Source organism: Mangifera indica, chromosome 10 (genome assembly GCF_011075055.1).
Source record: "Mangifera indica cultivar Alphonso chromosome 10, CATAS_Mindica_2.1, whole genome shotgun sequence".
Classification (NCBI taxonomy): domain Eukaryota; kingdom Viridiplantae; phylum Streptophyta; class Magnoliopsida; order Sapindales; family Anacardiaceae; genus Mangifera; species Mangifera indica.
In genome coordinates this window covers 633,989-654,077 of record NC_058146.1, presented here as the reverse complement: position 1 = coordinate 654,077, position 20,089 = coordinate 633,989, and the positions used below count along the sequence as shown (strand labels likewise).

Genomic DNA, 20,089 nt, shown 5'->3' with positions numbered 1-20,089 from the left:
AGTCTGCAGTGGTCTCTTCATTTAACTGATTTATTTATTCTGGCCAACATACGATGTGATTTAATGTAGTACATTTGTGGTTTTTAGTTATGTGCTGTGTGTATTGTTAGTGAGTGTGTTCAAGAACCTGGTTTTTGAGTAAAAGAGCACACAAGTTATTCTGTTTCTTTTTTCACTTTTCTCTGTATGTGTTCAACTGTTTGATTTGATAACATCTTCTTGGTTCTGATATCTTTGATTCTTGACACCTTATACATGCAGCCAAACTGTCCCACTCTTAAGCCACTGCATTTGTTACTTAAGAGAGAGGAAGGGTGCTAAGCTTTTAAGCTATTTTAGTTTTTCCACCTACCTGAGATCTCCTGTCTGCTAGAGCTCACATAAAAATGGAGTTGTTCGATAGATCCCTATAAATCTAGTGAAGTCATAGTAAGATATCTTGGACAGCATTTACAGGGCAAAGTCCATATAAGTTGTTTTGGGTATTTTATAATTTGAAAGGGTGATGAAGCATGGGGTTCTGATCCATGGTTGTCCATTTAGCAGAGATTTCCTGTCTGCAATAGCTCACATTCTTGTGGAGTTATTTGATAGATCCCCAAGGAATTAGGTATGTCAGTATTGGAAATCTTATCTTTTTTATTGATTTATAAGATATCTTTGAAATCTATGCCTCATTTTGTCTTTATGTCATCATTGCATGGAAATTTGTTCCTAGCTATCTTCCTGTGTTGTAAAGTTGGGGTTCTCATCTTGCTTCTTGGTTCTTTATACTTATTATGTTAAATTAGTTTTACCCATTGTGTGCTGTTTGTTGCATAAATTATGAATTAGACTTTCTTGTTTGACCTGTTTTGCATGTGTATGTACTAGCTACTAACTTAATCTCATTGCTGTCATGTTAGTTTGGTATCTCTCATTAATATATTCATAGTGGAAATTTACAATTATTTATGACCTTTTTATCTTTAATATAAAATGAAATATGTAAGAGGTAAGTGATTGAACTGGGAGAGGAAAAATAAGCCTTAAAAGATGCACTATGTGAATGTCAACTGTCCCCTGCATTGCAGTTTTCTTATATATGTAATAACTAGTGATGAATTATTGGTTATTATGTATACAGCAACATAAATCAGGCTTTCTGGAATGCTGGTGAACCTTCATTAAAACCATATAGGTACTAGTGCTTTAGCAGTATCAATCATAAGAACACCCTAGAATAAAAGTTAGCGTAAAACCTGACACATTCTTTCACACTATTGCATAAAATTTATATAGATATTGGGTTTGGCAAATTGTTCTGCAGTAATAGATAGATCTTGTTTGATAGAATATTGCACACTAAATCTGTTGATCCTGCAGCTAAATTTACTTGTATGTAGTAGCAGAAGCGTACTGATCAAGCTTGATACTTGAACTGTGGGGCAAGTTGTTGATAGAGTAAGGATTGATATGCTTCCACAGTTGTCAACTTTTTTTTTTTTTTTTTAATGCAGCTGCAGTCTGCTTCAAATATTGAGGGAAAAAAATGTACATTGTTGAATTAAATTAATAAACGTATTAAACATAATTTATTCATTTTTTTGAGGCTGGGGCTGACTTAACTGGAGTTGGAGAGGTGGGTGTGAATCATACCCATTGCTGATTGTGTATGGAGGCTGAGATATCTTTTTTGTTTCATTTACATTTCTTGATTCATAAACCTGAGACCCAAAACTGTAGAATAAGGCATGTATACCTCAGTTGAGGTGTGGAAAAGTAGGTTTAATAATGAAATGGTGATGAGATCTTTTAAGTCTTTAGTACAGTTCTCTAGATCGGTACCTTCTTTTGCAGTTCTTTGTTTTCTTCGAAGAGGATGTTTAGCTTCTTATAGAGGTCTAGATTTTCTTGATGAATAAGATTTCCCTGCAGTAAACTCAATGAAATCAGTTAGCATGGAATTAGCCCATCATAAAAATATCATCAAAATTATAGCCATTGTTTGAGGGAACCTTGTGGTTGAGTTCTTTGATCTCATCAGTTAAAATTTGTTCCTATAGAGAACAAAAAAGAAGAAATTGAATGAATTTATTTCTGTTTCTTTCAACATATATATATATATGGACCATTGTAGAATGAAAATCATGATTGCCATGAGTTTATTTACCTTCTTCAGCTTCACACCCTTCAAACTCATTTCTAGTTGGTTTTCCAGATTCTGTAACTCTTTCATACTTAAACCAGAAAGTTCTTCTCCCATCAGTTGCCTGCAAAAATCAAAGTGAATTGTTGGGTATGCTATCAAATAACAGTGAAGACCATATTTTGATTAGTTTATGTAATATGTGTTGGGGTATTGCACATTTTTAACCAAATGAATGCATTCTTAAAATGATAGTAATATGTTCTAAAGACTGTTGAAGGTGTTTAGTGGTTGTCAGTAGTGATGTAATTGCTGATCAGCTGCAATTAGCCAATTAGAAAGACAAGTTTGAGATGGATGTAATAATGATGGTAATGGAAGTAGAGGGGTTTATCTTACATGTTTTACCTCTGTTTCTTATGTATCTATATTCATTATCCGCATATGTTTTACCTCTGTTTCTTATATGTCTATATTTATTATCCACTTATGTATCCATACTCATTATAGAGCCCTCTGCTTTCTTAAAATGATAGTAATATGTTCTAAAGACTGTTGATGGTGTTTACTGGTTTTCAGTAGTGATGTAATTGCTAATCAGCTGCCAATTAGAAAAACAAGTTTGTGATGGAAGGATGTAATAATGATGGTAATGGAGGCAGAGGGCTCTATCTTACTTGTTTTACCTCTGTGTCTTATGTATCTATATTCATTATCCACTTTATGATGCTCTTAACCATTATATAACAGGTCCCTATTTTCTTATGTCTTAAATCAGTACTCTAGTTGTGTAAATGCCTCATTTTTTCCTGCCATTAATTTACAATTCTTTTTGAAAGTTCCTTATTTTTCTATTTCTTGAATCTTTAGATCATATTTGTGGTGGCATGTATTTTCTCCTATCATTGACTCAACCTACTGATAGATAATAGTCAGCAAGTTAGCTTCTCATCTTTAGAATCTTATCCAAAAAGACCAAATACTCAAATAAATAACTCATTTTTAGGTGCCTTAGATTTTCATAGTAGATTTAATGTCAAAGTTGGAAGTACATTAGCGGAATGATCTAAAAGTGATGTCCCAATGTGTCATGTTCTCTATTCTTTTAGTGTTTGTTCTAAGTACCATTAACTTTTTCACTTATCTTTATTTGTGTTTCTGATAACATAATTATGCATTCATAATTTTCATGGAAGAATTGAAAACTCATAGTTGAGTGACTATTGGTTCTACCTGTGATATTCTTGTAAGGATTGTAGTTGTTGCGTCAACTTTGCAGCCTCCCTTTGCCAAAACTAGCAAGTAAAATAACAAACGTGAAATGAGAAAGCAATATTATAATGCTAATATGGTATAGGAGAGAAATTTCAGGAAGTCAAGGAAAAGGATATGAATGTTGGAATAAATCAGAAATACTACTATTGATCTTAGCATGTATGAATTAGGATTTTGTTAGTATGAGAATACTGTTATTCATCTTAGTTTATCTTTGTTAGTATTATGTTATTGGCATGTTGTATAATCAGATTGTTTTGGTTATTCGAATTCCCTCTTATATAGTTTTTAACCATCATGTGATTCATTTCTACTTATGCAAGGTGCACAACACAAGAATTTATAATCCTACCCATCATTGAAAGGTTCTTAAATGGACAATTTATGTCCTTTAAGGGACTAGGGCAACTTAAGAGTGAGTGTGCATAATTAAAAGTGCAGGACATATGAGATTCAAAGACTGGGGCTTGCTTTGAATAAGATTATAAATGGACTTTACATGAGCATGCCACCACCTAGGAAAATGAACAAGCCTACATGCAAACATCAACCAATGTTTGCGTATTGTCATGCGGTATCATTCATTCACCTATACACGATAGTAAGCAGTGTTAATTTATTTTGGTCTTGGAATGTTGTTGCATATAGGCCATTGCTAATCTCAACAAATCCTAATTTTATTAAATGTTTGCCTTAAGGGACATGGATAAGCCTAAATGGCAAAAATACAACCATTCACTTATTGCAATACTAAGCATTCTTATTTTTACTCTTTTTGCTCTTTATAAGCTCTTGAAAAATATGTATGATGAAGAAACTGAAATTAAGGGTTTATTTTCCTTGATAATTTACTGTTACAGAGGTACATTTATATACACATTAGGTATTCCGTATTAGGAATATGAATATTTGATTCCTATAATCAAACTCTATATTCTTATGATTAAGTCTTATTTACTAATTTACAGATTCTGCAACACTCCCCCTCAAGCTGGAGCATAGATATTAATCATGCCCAACTTGTTACAAAGATAATCAACTCGAACCCCATTTATAGCCTTGGTGAAGATATCCTCTAACTGTTCTCCAGTCTTCACATATCCTATAGAAATAAAATTCTGCTGAATTTTCTCTCGAACGAAATGACAGTCAATCTCAATATGTTTAGTTCGTTCATGAAACACATAATTAGAGACAATATGAAGAGCAACTTGATTATCACTCCATAATTGCGCTGGTAATGATATCTGGAAACCCACTTCAGTCAAAAGTTGATATACCCACATTATTTCACACACGGACTGAGCCATAGCTCTATATTCTGATTCTGCACTGGATCGAGACACAACATTTTGCTTCTTGCTCTTCCATGATACCAAATTTCCTCCCACGAAAACAGAGTAACCAGTGGTGGATCTTCTATCTACGTTGGAACCTGCCCAATCTGCATTTGAGAAACACTCAATGTTAGTGTGACCATGATTTCCATAAAATATGCCACGTCCAGGAGCACCCTTCAAGTAGCACAGAATTTGCTCTAACGCTACCCAATGATCGACCGTTGGAGATAACATGAATTGACTTACAACACTGACAGAGTATGCAATGTCTGGACGAGTCACTATAAGATAATTTAACTTTCCCACCAATCTTCTATATTTCTCAGGTTCTTCAAACGGTTCACCATCTTTTGTAAGTTGTAGATTAGGAATCATCGGAGTGCTACATGGTTTGACTCCTAATTTACTTGTCTCAGTCAATAAATCAAGCAAATATTTTCTCTGAGATAGAAATATGTCTTTCTTACTTCTCGTCACTTCAATACCCAAGAAATATTTCAACCCTCCTAAATCTTTTGTTTGAAACTGAGTATGAAGAAATGATTTGAGAGAGGAAATCCCCACAGTATCGCTTCCAGTAATGATGATATCATCAACATAAACAACTAAAAGAATACTGTCAGCTTCAGACTGTCTATAGAAAACTGAATGATCACATTTGCTTTTTATCATGCCAAACTTTTGAACTGCCTGACTAAATTTTCCAAACCAAGCACGAGGACTTTGTTTCAAACCATACAGGGATTTGCGAAGATGACAAACCTTTCCACACTCCCCCTAAGCAACAAAACTAGGTGGTTGCTCCATATATACTTCCTTTTGAAGGTCACCATGCAAGAATGCATTCTTGATATCCAGCTGGTGTAAAGGCCAATTATAGGTAGTTGCCATAGAAATAAATAAACGAACAGATGTCAGCTTAGTAATAGGAGAGAAAGTATCAGAGTAATCCACCCCATAAGTTTGTGCATATCCTTTAGCAACCAGGCGAGCCTTAAGACGAGCCATTGATACATCCGGATTAACCTTAACTGTAAACACCCATTTGCATCCAATGACTTTCTTCCCTGTAGGGAGATTGACCAAGTCTCAAGTACCATTATCAGCTAAAGCATTTATTTCCTCTATCATAGCGGCACGCCAACCAGAATGAGATATAGCTTTATGAGTGGTATTGGGAATAGAAATAGAATCGAGTGATGCAACAAAGGAACATGAAATAGGGGATAAATGACCATAAGAAACAAAAGAAGAAATAGGATAAGTACACTGTCTTTTACCTTTTCGAAGGACGATTGGTAGATCAATGTCAGTAGAAACTGGATCTGACGAAGAGATTGGTTCAGGACATGCATCCGGGGCTTGTTGACATTTGGAGTAGACCTGTGTAACGGGTGGTCGAACAGGGTTTGATTCTTCAAGGAGAGAAGGTTCTAGAGAACTAATAGTTGTAGGGTGAGATGAGGTAACAGTGTACACTAACAAATCATCATCCTTCCCCTGAATGGTGTAAGCAGGAGAAGTAGAGAAGAAAGGAATGTTCTCCAAAAAGGTAACATCAACAGACACCAAATATCTGTTTAAGGTCGGACAAAAGCACCTATAACCTTTTTGAAGACGAGAGTAGCCAAGAAACACACATTTTAAAGACTTGGGATCTAGTTTTGTGACATCAGGTCGAATATCACGAACAAAACAAGTACTGTCAAATATTTTAGGTTCAATAAGGAACACAAATTTATTTGGAAAAAGAACACTATAAGGAATCTGGCCTTGAAGAACTGATGATGGCATGCGATTAATCAAAAAACAAGATGTTGAAACAGCATCAGCCCAAAATTGTTTGGGAACTTGCATTTGAAACAAGAGTGCTTGAGCTGTTTTAAGTAGGTGTCTATTTTTCCTTTCAGCTACTCCATTTTGAGATGGTGTGGCAGCACAAGAGGATTGATGAAGAATGCCATTTCTTATCAAATACGACTGAAAGGATTCAGAAAAGTATTCCTTGGCATTATCACTACGTAAAGTCTGAATAGAAACATTGAATTGTGTTTTTATTTCAGCATGAAAGACACAAAAATGAGAAAACACTTCGGAACGAATTTTCATTTAGTAAAGCCAAGTCATACGAGAATAATCATTAACAAAAGTAACAAAGTATTTAAATCCAGTTTTAGACACTATAGGACAAAGACCCCAAACATCCGAATGAACTAACTCAAAAGGAGAGTTAGCTCGTTTATTGACTCTAGACCCTGAAGACAGACGATGATGTTTGGCAAATTGACATGACTCACAATCAAACGAAGATATATGACGAAACTATGGACATAAAGTCTTCAACACAGGTAGAGAAGGATATCCCAACCGATAGTGAGCTTCGAATGGGGTTAAGGCACTAGAACAGGCAACAAACCTTGGTGTTTGCATATCTAGGATATAGAGACCCCCAGATTCATGTCCTTTACCAATAATCTGCTTCGTCGTAAGATCCTGAAATAAACAATAATTAGGGAAAAATGAGACACAACAATTAAGAGCACGAGTGAGTTTACTCATAGAGATTAAATTAAATGAAAACTGTGGTAAACTCAAAACAGATGACAATGAAATTGATAGAGTTGGATTAACAGTTCCAGAACCAAGAACATATGACATTGATTCGTCTACTAAAGTAACACTAGAAGGGGATGTAAATGACTGAAAGCTTGAAAAGACACTAGGATTACCTGTCATGTGATCTGTAGCACTAGAATCAATGACCCATTTGGAGTTGGAGGAAACAAGACATGTATTTGATTTACCTGACTCAGCACTGGCAACGATAGAAGTCGATGAAGACTTTAGTGAGTCTTGGTACTGAGAGAACTTGGCATATTCTTCTGCAAAAATTATAATAGTCTCTCCAGACAATGAACTGGTAGTAGTGTTAGTTGCTGCAACATGTGCTGACTGAGATTTTGAAGCACGATTTAGCAATTTTCTACAAGTGCGCTTTGTATGGCCTGGCTCATGGCAATAATAGCACACAATCCCTCCTGATTCCTGACTTCGATCAGTAGCCCTATCACGGTTACCACTGCTCCCTCCTCTATTACTAGTTCTATTAGATGGACGTCTAGTTTCAGGGGCTCCACTTCGACTAACAAGAGCGCTATTATTCTGAAATGATAGGGTGCTTTCTGTGCGAAGTACCCTAGTAAAAGTGTCATGCAAAGATGAAATCTCAGGACTAGCAAGAATTTGAGACTTGGCAGTTTCGAACTCAAATGGAACACTCGTTAGGAAGCTCATGATGGCCATTTGTTCTCGCTGAACTTGTTGAACCTTTACATCTGGACTAAAAGGTAACAACATATTAAGTTCTTCATAAGTTCGTTTGAAGTCCATGAAATAAGAAGTGATAGTCTTGTCTTGTTTTTCTGCATGATATAAAGTTTTGCCCACCTCATATATACGAGAAAGATTACCTCTTCCAGAATACAAAAAATCTAAATACTCCATTAGCTCCTTAACCAATTCACAGTGATTAATTAAACTGACTACCTCACTTTCAATGGAATTCCGGATCTGCAAAAATAATCGAGCATCATCTCGCAGTCATGCTTGTCTAGTACCATCTGCAGGAGGAGCTTGCGTAAGGTGATCATCTTTCTCCAGACTCAACAGATACAATCGAATCGTTTTACTCCATTCTAGATAATTGGAACCATTAAGCTTGTGTTCAGTGATTTTTGACATTACAGGAACCATCTCCGCCATAGTTATCGGTTTAATATCTGCCATAATAATACTCAAAGCAATGGAATAGAATAAATAGCAAGAAACTGCTGGAGAAATTGATTTCTGTAGCACCTAGAGCACGAATACACTGCACAAACCACAAAGAATAACAAACGAAAAGGACTGAGATCTGATCAGAGAGAGATTCGGCTACAACAACTGTTCCGGCGACGGCGAACAACGACGAGGTTATAGGGCTCTGACTTGCCGGCGCTGTCTGAGACTGACTGTACCGGCGGTGAGATCTAACGTGCCTTCGAACAAGAGATCTGATGCGCAAGTTTGCAGAAGAAACGGGCGGTGCGTGCAGGTCACGCTCTGAGATTCTGGTGACCGGATTCCGGGAAACTGCCGATCGTCGAAGCGTGCTCTTTCTTAGTGCGGCGGTGAGAACTAATGTTCACTCTACAAGGGTGAACGACGAAATTGCTCACTAGAGGTAAAAGAAAATTTTCGAATTTGCACACTGGGGCAAACCAAGCTCTGATACCATGAAGAAACTGAAATTAAGGGTTTATTTTCCTTGATAATTTATTATTATAGAGGTACATTTATATACACATTAGGTATTCCGTATTAGGAATATGAATATTTGATTCCTATAATCAAACTTTATATTCCTATAATTAAGTCTTATTTACTAATTTATAGATTCTGCAACATATGACAAAGCCTAGCCTTCACTAATCTTGTTTTTTATCTGCAAAGCAAGGCGGTTGAAATTTTCTTTGAACTATGAGTTGAGCCTTTAGGGTTTTGCTTCCAAATTAGGCCTGATGGTACCTTTGCTGCATACTTTTTTGTTGTATTTAATATCTACATGAGCCTTATTCTTGATAGTATTATTAGTTCACCCTTAAACTTGTCAAGCATTTACATTATATCTCTTTGTATATATTTTACCTGTTTAAATATATTTTTTGTCACTTGGCTTTACTGAATGCACATTAGTTGCTTGGTTCATGAATTGAATGTGATATGCTTTATGTAATCTTGTGCATTTTTGTTGTTTGGGGACTTCGCTTTTTTTCCCATTCATGCCAAGTGCCAAAAAAAGGTTCCAAGTTAGCAAAATGGTTTTAGGGCAATTTGGATCAGTTAGTGTTAATTGTGGGGGTGTCATGTAAGTTGGTGGCATAATATTATAATCCCACATCAATGCCTTTGAAGGGTCCGTTGGTGGGATTGACCAAGGGTGATATGGACTTGTCAAGTTTAGTGTGATCGTGACAAGGGTGCCTAGAAAGGGTCCAAGTAAGTCAACTGTGACTTATCAAGGGTGATTTGGACTTACCAAGGTTAGTGCTTACTCTTTGATAAGAGTGTTTGGTGGATTTGTAGGGGGGATAGTGTTGAAATCCCACATTTGATGTAAATGGGTTGAGTTTCGGGTGTATCTAGGGGTAAACATCACATAATTAGTTAGTTTTTTGTGTAGTTGGCAAGTATTTGACCTATGAGATTATACACATTATATCCAATTCATTCACTCTTTTTCTATATATTATAATTGAAAATGCTTATCAAAAGTAGGTTATTCTCATGAATATTAAGTAACTAAAATGATTCTTTTCTTTTTAACTTAGACTTCTTTCCTTTTGAAAAGATGTTAGCTCTTTTTGATATTGATCCTTTCCATCATGGTAATTCATGTGATTTGTGTGTTGGTGATTTGTCACATCTCACAAGGTTTATCTCCTATGAAACAAAAGGTTTTTTGAGTGGGTAGACAAGTTCTTGGTGTGCAGTGGTGGTGTTTTAGAGGGTTTAGGAATATGGCAAATAGTGCAAGGATGTACTGGAAGGCTCTGTAACGCTTGGAAAAGGTATGAAACATGGTAGAAGGCTTTGGAAGGTTATGGAAAATTGCAAAAGATTTAGGATACCTTAGAAGAACTTAGAGCAAGTGTCTTAAAGAGTTCCTTGTCCTTCCTCGAGTCTTTTGATTGATCCATGACCTATTAGAATGTTTACCTTTATGTTTTTCTAAGTCATTTCTGGAATTTTCTGCAATCTTCTTTGACCTTTTGGAAACTTCCGCACCTATCGGAACCTTTCAAAGCTTCCTACCATATATAGGACCTATTGGTTCATTTCATAACCCTTTTCCACATTCCAAAATCTTTTAATGAATTGCAATAATACCATATGACCAATGGGAACTCATGTTGCCCCCTCAAAAACCTTGGGAGCAGCCTTTTTGCTTGGTTGACAATTGGGGAAGATGGGGGTTTGACTTTAGCCTTAGTACATTGATTTTTTTTTTTTTTCAAACAGAACATATAGAGAGTTTTATAATTTAAGAACCTAAAAACCCTAAAATATGATTTTATTGAAAACCAACCAAACTGTATCATCGTATTCTGTGGCATGGGAGCTGTGAAAACAAGGACTCATTACTCCGATTGTCAATGACAATGCCTAAGTCACATTTTAGAACTTTTTTGTGCCTCCAACAACTATGTCGTGTGCGAGGACCAACATGGGTAAAACTTGTGATTTGGAACTTTTCCTGGTTTCTCTAGGTTGGGAGAGGGTAGGGACCCCAACCCTTGGAACTTTTGCTATTCCTATATTCATATTGTATACGTTGGCATGATTATTACCAAAGATGGCCTTTGATGACATTTCGACTGTGAAGGTTTCTATTTCATGCATCAGGACTAGTTTATTTCTCATTCTTACTATTGTTTGTGGGGTCATAGTTGTATTTCTACGTTTTTATGATTTTTTTTGAGCTTTTGCTTTTATTAATGTGCTCTGGATAGGTTTTGTGTTATATTGAGAGACAACCTCTTCTTTTTGCAGAAAGAAGCAGCATACAAATTTTGCTTTATTGATGAAGGTTGGGTATAGAAATATGGCTGCGACTGCAAGGTCAGTATGTTCTGAGATGGTTGCTTGTGGAACTAGTGGTTTTGTTTTATCTTTTGTTCCTACTGTATTATATGGTGATAAGTTGGTTAAATAATTTCATGGAAGTTGTGCCTTATGTTGGAGTGAAGGGTAAGAGTTTAAATATTATTACTGAACCCCTATGAAGCAACTACCAGTTCTATAGTTCTTGCAAGCTTAAGATTTCTCTTTATATTAGAATAAAATTGTTGACATCTATCACTATCTGGGCTTAGAGTTTCTTTCCAAGTGAATGCTTCACCAAAGGATTTATCAGCTATTGCTTATTCACATTATTATAATGATTCTTCATTTTCTCATTTCTCAAATTGAATTAAAAACTTGGTATTCAGTGTTTCAAGTCACTACTGTGAAGTGTTCCCCTGATTGTGGGCTATGCTGGTAGAAAGAAAGCAGGGTACTTATTAGTTGCCAATGAAGTGAGGGGATCTTTTATCTGTGAATATGTAAGTTGGAGGATAATTATTAATGTCCTTAGTAATCACATACTGACATACAAGAGGTAACTTATTGTCCAATAGATGCATATTGATAGATCTAGGTCCAAGGGCTGATGGTGACTTCTACACGATTGTGGGAAGTGGTTGCAACGGACCAAATTGAGATAACCTTCAGAATGTAGTCAAAATTAATCATGAGTATGCCTTCTACTCTCTTGGTAGGAGGTTTTGATAATGACTTGCATTGTCACGTACTCCAGATGGCATTTCAATTATTGAGAGTCACTTTGCAAGGACATATTTAGAAAGCTGTGATCATAAGTCCTTCGATGTTTACCGGTATCCTACTCTCAGCTATAAAGGCTAAATTTTTCTTAAGGATGCAATCTGGAAGTATTTTGAACTGCAGACTTCCCAAGCAAGTGATGGTGGGTGGCCTTATAACTGCTACATTGTTTACTTCAGAACTTAGTAGCTAGGCAGTTTATTCTTGGCTAGGGGTGAAATGTCTACTTTCAGCACAAGGGTATTATAAATTTTAGTAGTTGTTCCTTATGTTCAAGGGATGAGATTTTCTTTAAATATATTGCGAGGGATTGTATCTTGTTAGTGAATTTGATTTCTGCAGGTATCTTCAAACTGAGGTACTCTGAGGGGTTACAGGATACGGTTCTTTTAGACTCTTATACCTTGTTGACAGATTATGCAGAGTTGTCTATGTTTTGTCATTGGTTGGACTTAGAATTACAGTAGGAAAATTATGGATTGTGGAAAGTTCTATTTCTACTCATTGGGCTGCTTTCGAATATCAGATGTATATATGTATTCATTCAATCTGCGGTTGTTGTACATATCCCGAAAATTCTGAAGGGCAGACAGTGTCATTATTATTGGATGTCAGCTCTATGACTATCATCTATGTATGACCTAGTATCTTCTTCCTTTGGCCTCAGACTTACACTGAATCCAAGGAAAAAGTTTCAATTTTGATATTGTCTCAAGTAGGCCTCTTTTCCTCGTAGGCCTCAGCATTTTGTGTCAAAAAGCTCTCTCCAATTCTCACTAATAATCTATATTCTGCTGCTGTAGTGGCATACCCTGCATTTCCTGAAGAGCATTTCAGCTGTATTCAATTTCTTTTTGTATAGAAAGTCAGTTACTGCTGCTTTTCTTCCATGAGCTTGGGGTTATCCTTACAGCACTTGACTTCAACAATTATCAATCAAGACCTTACTAACTGGATTATAAACCTAGAAGAGATGCTTATGAGTTATGATTACGTCATATCACAACTTGACATCAGTTGCTTACCTTCCCTTTGTGATGTTACCTAGATAAAAATTCTAGTAATGGCCATGGAAGTTTTCAGTACTACTATAGGTAGATGGATTCACACATATCATTTTATAGAGTCTTAATATCTTGATATGCTACATTTGCACTCAGTAAATGGTGGGCAAATTTCTGTACTGTTCCTACTTGATATCTTATCATCCAGCATGCACAAGGAGTCCTCATGAATGTGCTACCAAATTTTACAGCAGCATGTTGCAGTCTCTGATTTAAAATTTTGCTGGTAAGTTTCTTTTGTATTTCTTGTGTACCACTTACTCCTTATGCATTTCTCTGATCTTCCCTTGTAAAGGTCAGAATTGTAATGATAAAAGTGGTTGCAGACAATTTAGCAGTTCTGCAGATGGGAAAACTAGTTCCTCATTGAGCAGCGGTTTGTTTTAATTGCTATGTTGTGATGAAAGGTCAAAGCTCAACAAAAGGTAATTCTTTTGCACGGTAAAAAATTTTCTATTTCGACCATGGTATTCAAGAGCATTAGCAGACTTAGAGAAGCATAGCAAAGAACTAAAAACAGCATTGCATGGGGTGTAGTGTAGCCACAGCACAAGTTAGAAAATAAAAGTTACCATAATGAATGTTAAACCAGGTTGCATATCCAATGCAAAGGAAACTTGAGATTTTAGGCTGTACTATTGAATTGAAAGAAGATCCCAGTTTTATATTTTCAGGAAAACTTTGACAGGAAGTATAAACACATACCTTGACTTCTGAAGCAGGGTTTGGCCGCTGGTTTGGTTCCTGTTTTAGTTTGTTGTGGCGTTCAATAACAGATGCCATGCTGCCAAAAGGATTTTTAGATTAGAGTGGTCGTAGGCTGTAAAAATGTCCCCAAACTAATTTCAAATAGCATTACAAATTGAAAAAAAATATTGATATATTTGAAATGTATGAATATTTTGGAGGGGTGTGTGTTCAAGCGTGATTAAATTCAGTCTACACCGAGTATAAGCAGGTCATGATAGGTGAGCAAATGAGTTACTAGAAGTTAGACTACATCTTGTAACCATATACACGTGCAGGTATAAATGTTGATGTGTCAAAACTTTTTGGTTTTTGGAAATTAGCTTGAATGAAACAATTTTGACTTGTCTATTAAAAGGAAAACTCCTAAGTAGAAGTAGGTTGAATTCGATTAGGGCTAAAGTTGAAAAGACCTAGCTTAAGATTGACTTAAATCTAAATGAGTTAGCTAACAATCAATTTTGAGATTGATGAATCGAGGTTGGAATTCAATTTAAATAATTATTTAACTTTCGGTTTAATTTGAGTTAATTTTGAACTTGAATAATTGGATTAGTTAGAACTCGACTTATTATATGAAATGAATCAAATATTTGGCTTGATTTTAGTTCATCATATCTAAGTACAAATTTGAGTTCAAACATCTTGGATCGAATCTTTTTCTAGATTTCATAATTTCTCTTTATCCTTTATATTTGATTATTTTTCGAAGTTTGGCAGTTGTGTAGGGTTTGTCAAATTTTAGGTTTTGCTCCAGTGTTTGAGCCAATGATTTGGGACTTGGATTGGACTTTGACTTGGCCAAACGATCATACTATGAGCCAATTGGATGGATTGATGATATAATTAAACTTTTAAAACAGGTTTCATAATGATATTAGTATGATAGTTGGATCGGTTTGATGTAATGATTAAACCATGACCTGGGTTGAACTTTATATCAAATCCAGTCCAATAGCTAGAATGGATCTTAACCTTGACTCAAATCACCTATTCTTAGTTGAACTAACAAATGTTGTAGTTTTCATACTAGTCACGCATGATGCTTGGTTTTTGAGACCTTTAAGATATACTGAAGAATCTTTAGTTCTTTCCAAAACATTACAATAAAATTGTATTAAGTACTAAGATAATGTATTATCATGTAATTTGATAATTTTGAATTAAAGATAAAAATAATTTTCAATCACATGATTATATATTATTTGTGCATTTATTTTATGTATTTAAAATGTTCACAAGTACATATTGTTTGTGTATTTAAAATGTGTACATGTAGTATTACTCAAAACATTTTATAAAATTTGAATTACTTAATAATTTCTATTGTATGATAATAATTTTATAATAAATTAAGTAATACAATACTTTTTTTAATTTTTTACCATATATGAATGACACGAATTTATAATAATTCTCGCCCTAGTATTTCATAACTAGCATGATAATAAAGGTTGATAACTTATAATTTTTGTTATATGAATGGCACAATGTTTTATTATATATTTTATGTTAATTAATCAATCAATATATTTATGTCTTTTATTATCTTATATCTTTATATTTGATATGATTTATCATTGTTAATATTAATATTTATATGAAATGTAAATACTGACCTATAATTTCATTGACGTGGTGTTTGACAGGGGTCGATGCTCGGGTTTAGATTGTTATTTAGCTTGAGATCAACTCCTCATCAGTGTTATTGCACCTAACCTTGTTCTATTGCCAATTCATCTGTTTCTCATATGATGATTCTTTTCTTTTTCTGTTGATTCTTATCATTTTCTAACATCATTGAACGATCAGATCAAGCAAATGGAGTTTAATCTTGAACTGATCACTTTGAATTTAAATCAAATTTGAGTTAGTTTTTATTTAAGTTTGGTTTGGTTTGAATCTATTTTTGGTGTTATATAGATTTTGTATTATAGACTCTTATTAAGGTGGTTTATTTTTCAATCCCCTTTAAAAGGAGAATGCTATTAAATTTTAGTGGAACTTTTATAATATTATATATATTCGTATACAAATTTGGAAATGTATATTATTTATATATTGTCATGGCTAATGGAATTAACTAAGAATTAACATCTCCCCTTTATGAGTTTGATGACAACATGGAACAACAATCACGCCCAATTGACGTATCTACAAACAGACCACTTTATGAGTAATATGACACTAAATCATGACATAAGGGATGCATTTGAGCAAAGTTGAGTTCAAATAGAGGTTGATTCAAATTTAATTTGAATATATGAAGTTCAACAAGTTTGAGTTGGTAATGAGCTCATTGGAGAATTTGTCAGAAAGTGTTAAAAAAGATGGGCTGTCGGAGATGAAGAAAAAGGGTTTTTAGGGGAATGAAGAACAAAAAGTTTTGGAGAAGAAACAAAATAGATAGAGAAGATAAATTTGTTTGACTTTTTAATGATTAGTTGAATTTGAGTTTGGGTTATCTTAATTTAAGTTAGGTTTATTCGATGAGCAAGGCATTAAGCCAACTCTAAGTCAGATTGGTTTAGATTCACCCTTATATGACACTATAATTGGATGAGTTTAAATAAAAGGCTAACAATTATCTAGAAGGTTGAGACAATATATATATATATATATATATAAATTAAATCCTTTATGATTGAAAGTTTGGTAAACAAGGCTACTCAAATCCTATCTTACAAGTTTCAAGAATAGAGAAATTTTTTCAAATTTTTAGGAGTTACTCAGATGTATCAAACTATTATTTTATTTTCTACCAATGAGTTTGAATTTTCTTATCAAAGATATCAAAATTTTTTATTTTTTTCATTGAAGAAATCAATATTTCAACATTTGTTATTGAAACTACTAATTCATCATCTGGCTTAAAATGTTGTTAGATAAGAATTATGTACCAAATTTTACTATGAAAAGTTGATGTGAACATTTTATGTAATAATGTGGATAATTTGTGTGTTAATGTGAACATTTGTTTTACAATAAAACAATATGTTTATATTTTTTTGTATATAATTTAAATACAGAGATAATGTGTTATTATGTGATTGAATGATTTTAAATTAAAAATAAATAAGACTCAATTATTTGATGACATATCGTCTGTGTATTCAAATTATGTATAAAAAAATATATACACATAATATTACTTTCATATAATCATAAAGCTTTGGAAACCAAGAAATTCTATTGTTTTCTTTGCTAAAACTTAAAACAGATACATCACCATTGTACTATCAAGAGGTAGATAAAAAGATTACAAAAAGTTTACCCATATGTAAACAGAGTAAAAAAATATACACTAATAATGTATATAAATATAAGTACAAACACTGATATATTATCATACGATTGAATGATATTTTATTTCTAATTCAAAATTATTTTATTATATAATAATACTTTAGTATTTGTATTTATATCTTTGTCCATTGTTAGTGCTACATAAATGCCCACATCACAAGATCAAAGAATAAATGATTCAAACTTATGAGGAAATCAGATAGAAAAAACACTTCATACTTGTGGGAACTCCTTAAAAGGCCACCCAAGTTCAAAGCCATTTCCGATATCCGAACTTTATGCAAATCCGGTATTGGCCTACAGACTACATCATGCTCAAAGAATACTTTAGTTGTGAAATATTAAGATTGTGTATTAATAATGAGTATTAATTTGTGTATTAAAAATGATATATTACTATATGATTGAATATTATTTTATCTTTTATTCAAAATTATTAAATCACATAATGACATATCATTGTTGATACACAAACTGATATTCATTATAAGTGTATATGAATTTATTTGGTTGTAAAAACTATGTTCATGCATGCAAAGTGTTTTTCTCTTTATTAATTGAAGAAAAAGAGACTCCAAATTTTTGAGAATTATGTGAAACTGATGTTAAATAAAGAAGATCAAAACTAGAACCATTTCTTCGCTCTTCCTAACACTAATATTTCATTTTTATTTACCTTCAATTTTGCAAAAAAAGTAAAACCATGTACACAAATAAAATGTACTAATTTCTGTATCAACAATGACTTGTCACTGTATGATTAATTGTTATCTTATTTATAATTTAAACTTACTTAATTACATAATAATTCATCATTGTTAATATATTAATACTTATTATTAGTATACAAAGTTTTATTATTCACAAATTCCTCTAACTTTGAAAGTTGTACACAAGTTCCAGTAAAACATTCCTATGCATATTTTTCTTGAATAATGTTATTTGTATACACTTTTAGTAGTACACAGATAATGTGACATCATGCGATTGGGTATTATTTTATTTTTAATTGAAAATTATCTAATCATATGATGATACATTATCAGTATATTCAAATTGTATATTAAAAATATAGATATATAGTTTTATTTATCTTTGTTTGCCTTGTACTATTTTTTTTTTTTTTTTTAAAGAGCATTATGCATATTAAAAGGAACTTCTTTTAAAGCATCAAAGCATTTCTTTTCTATTCTCTTCCAAAAACACAGTATGCATGATTGAATCACCGAGACCATAATATTCTCTTCCAAAAAAGAGCATGCTTATTCACAATAAATATTAATTTATATATTAATAATAATATATTATTATGTATTTAAGTGTTAATTAATTAATCAAATTGTGCCATGTAATATTTGGTACACAAATTAATACTTATTGTTAATACATATAATTTTATTTATTCAATCTGCTGTCTAATTATACCTTTTGGATTTTCTTAGACAAATGGTGCAACCAGCTACATTTTGAAACCTCCATATTCTGACCCACATATACTTCAGATAAACATGCATACACACATATTTAATACATAGTTAACTTTAAAGTTATGCACATCCGAGGAAAGATGTTCATATTAAACTAGCAAGCTAGAGAAGGTATTCTCCTTTAAATCTGGCTAAAATTAACCTAATCTCTAGAAAGCAATGACATTTGCAGCATGAGCAACTTCAGTCCTATGAGTTTTCAAGAAGCAATCAAAATATTTTCTCACAATCCAAGGTGACAACCGTATTTTATGCAATTAACCTTAATACAGCACACAGACACTAACTTAAATCCCATTAATACAGGCACCACACTTCAAATCTCAGTCAGAAGTTGAAGATATATATATATACACACTCAAAAGCACAGATGAATAATATGCAGTAGCAAGAAGAGGAAGATCGGTAGGAGAGAGATGAGAAATCTGACCTAGTGCTTGCATATTCATAGAGCTTGCTGGTGCTGGAGACGATAATCAGACCCACTTCTGCATCGCAAAGGATGGATAGTTCTCTAGCTTTCTTCAGCAACCCGTTTCTTCTTTTCGAGAAAGTCACTTGCCTGTTAGTCGAATTGTCGATCCTCCGGATCGCAATCTTTCCCCTTCCCATCTTCTTCAATAGTCCTAGGGTTTGTTGGCTCTTGATATCTCCTAGATCAGCAAATTTCAGCTCTTCAGTTAAAAGATCACAAGGATACAAGAAGGAACTAGTAAGATAGAGAAAATTATAAATCATGGAGAAAATGAAACAAACCCAGATGAAAAAATGAGAAGGAAATTGAATGAAAATAGAGGAATAATAAGTATAACACAGATTGAGATCAACCCGATGGCTAGATTCTTTCAAATAACCATGGATATATACTAATATAGGACATGAAAAATAGAAAACTATAAATAGAACTTACTTACTTGCTTTGATCTATAAATAGAAAACTATAAACCCCTAGTTCTAAGCGAACTCGAGATTGCAATATTAATATGGGTACTCCCTTGTAGGAAGAGACAATTGTTAAAGTGAATCAAGCTAAGATTTGTTGTCTCTTGACCGCCATTAGAGAATCAGAAGAGGGGTTGAAGTTACAAGAAAAGATTGTAATAGACAAGTGTCGTAATGGGAGAGCGAGTGTATGAATTTTGTAGTCGAATGTGGAGTGAGTGTGGAAATAGTGGAATTGGTGGCAATATTAAGTACCAAATAGATCACTGACACGTGCTATCAGCAAAACTAGCGGCGGATTCTTTCGGGACTTAGGGTTCCACAATTGAAAATTAAATTGACCATATGTGGCAACTTTTAATTTGTACACCCACA

General features: G+C 33.6%; 1 protein-coding gene and 1 long non-coding RNA gene across 2 annotated transcripts; one reads left to right on the top strand and one right to left on the bottom strand.

Annotated features, from left to right (window-relative positions):
* Window positions 1-1,815: 1,815 nt before the first annotated feature.
* On the bottom strand, window positions 1,816-2,249 carry LOC123227744 (agamous-like MADS-box protein AGL16). Its single transcript, XM_044652865.1, has 3 exons — window positions 2,153-2,249; window positions 1,998-2,039; window positions 1,816-1,911 (listed from the first exon to the last, which is right to left on the bottom strand). Exons 1-3 carry the CDS (start codon window positions 2,243-2,245, stop codon window positions 1,816-1,818), a joined length of 231 nt encoding a protein of 76 aa, XP_044508800.1. The 5' UTR covers window positions 2,246-2,249.
* Window positions 2,250-9,222: 6,973 nt separating this feature from the next.
* Window positions 9,223-15,864, top strand: LOC123227446. Its single transcript, XR_006504470.1, has 4 exons — window positions 9,223-10,352; window positions 11,335-13,458; window positions 13,559-13,657; window positions 15,629-15,864. It is a non-coding gene; the product is annotated as an uncharacterized LOC123227446 (long non-coding RNA).
* The last annotated feature ends 4,225 nt before the right edge of the window (window positions 15,865-20,089 follow it).

What these genes read in the sequence shown, in the direction of transcription:
- LOC123227744 (XM_044652865.1), bottom strand. Translation starts at nt 2,245, where the DNA reads ATGGGAGAAGAACTTTCTGGTTTAAGTATGAAAGAGTTACAGAATCTG. An exon ending in AGGGTGTGAAGCTGAAGAAG is followed by an intron (nt 2,040 to 2,152) that starts GTAAATAAACTC and finishes TGTTCTCTATAG; the next exon opens with GAACAAATTTTAACTGATGA. An exon ending in TCAAAGAACTCAACCACAAG is followed by an intron (nt 1,912 to 1,997) that starts GTTCCCTCAAAC and finishes AGTTTACTGCAG; the next exon opens with GGAAATCTTATTCATCAAGA.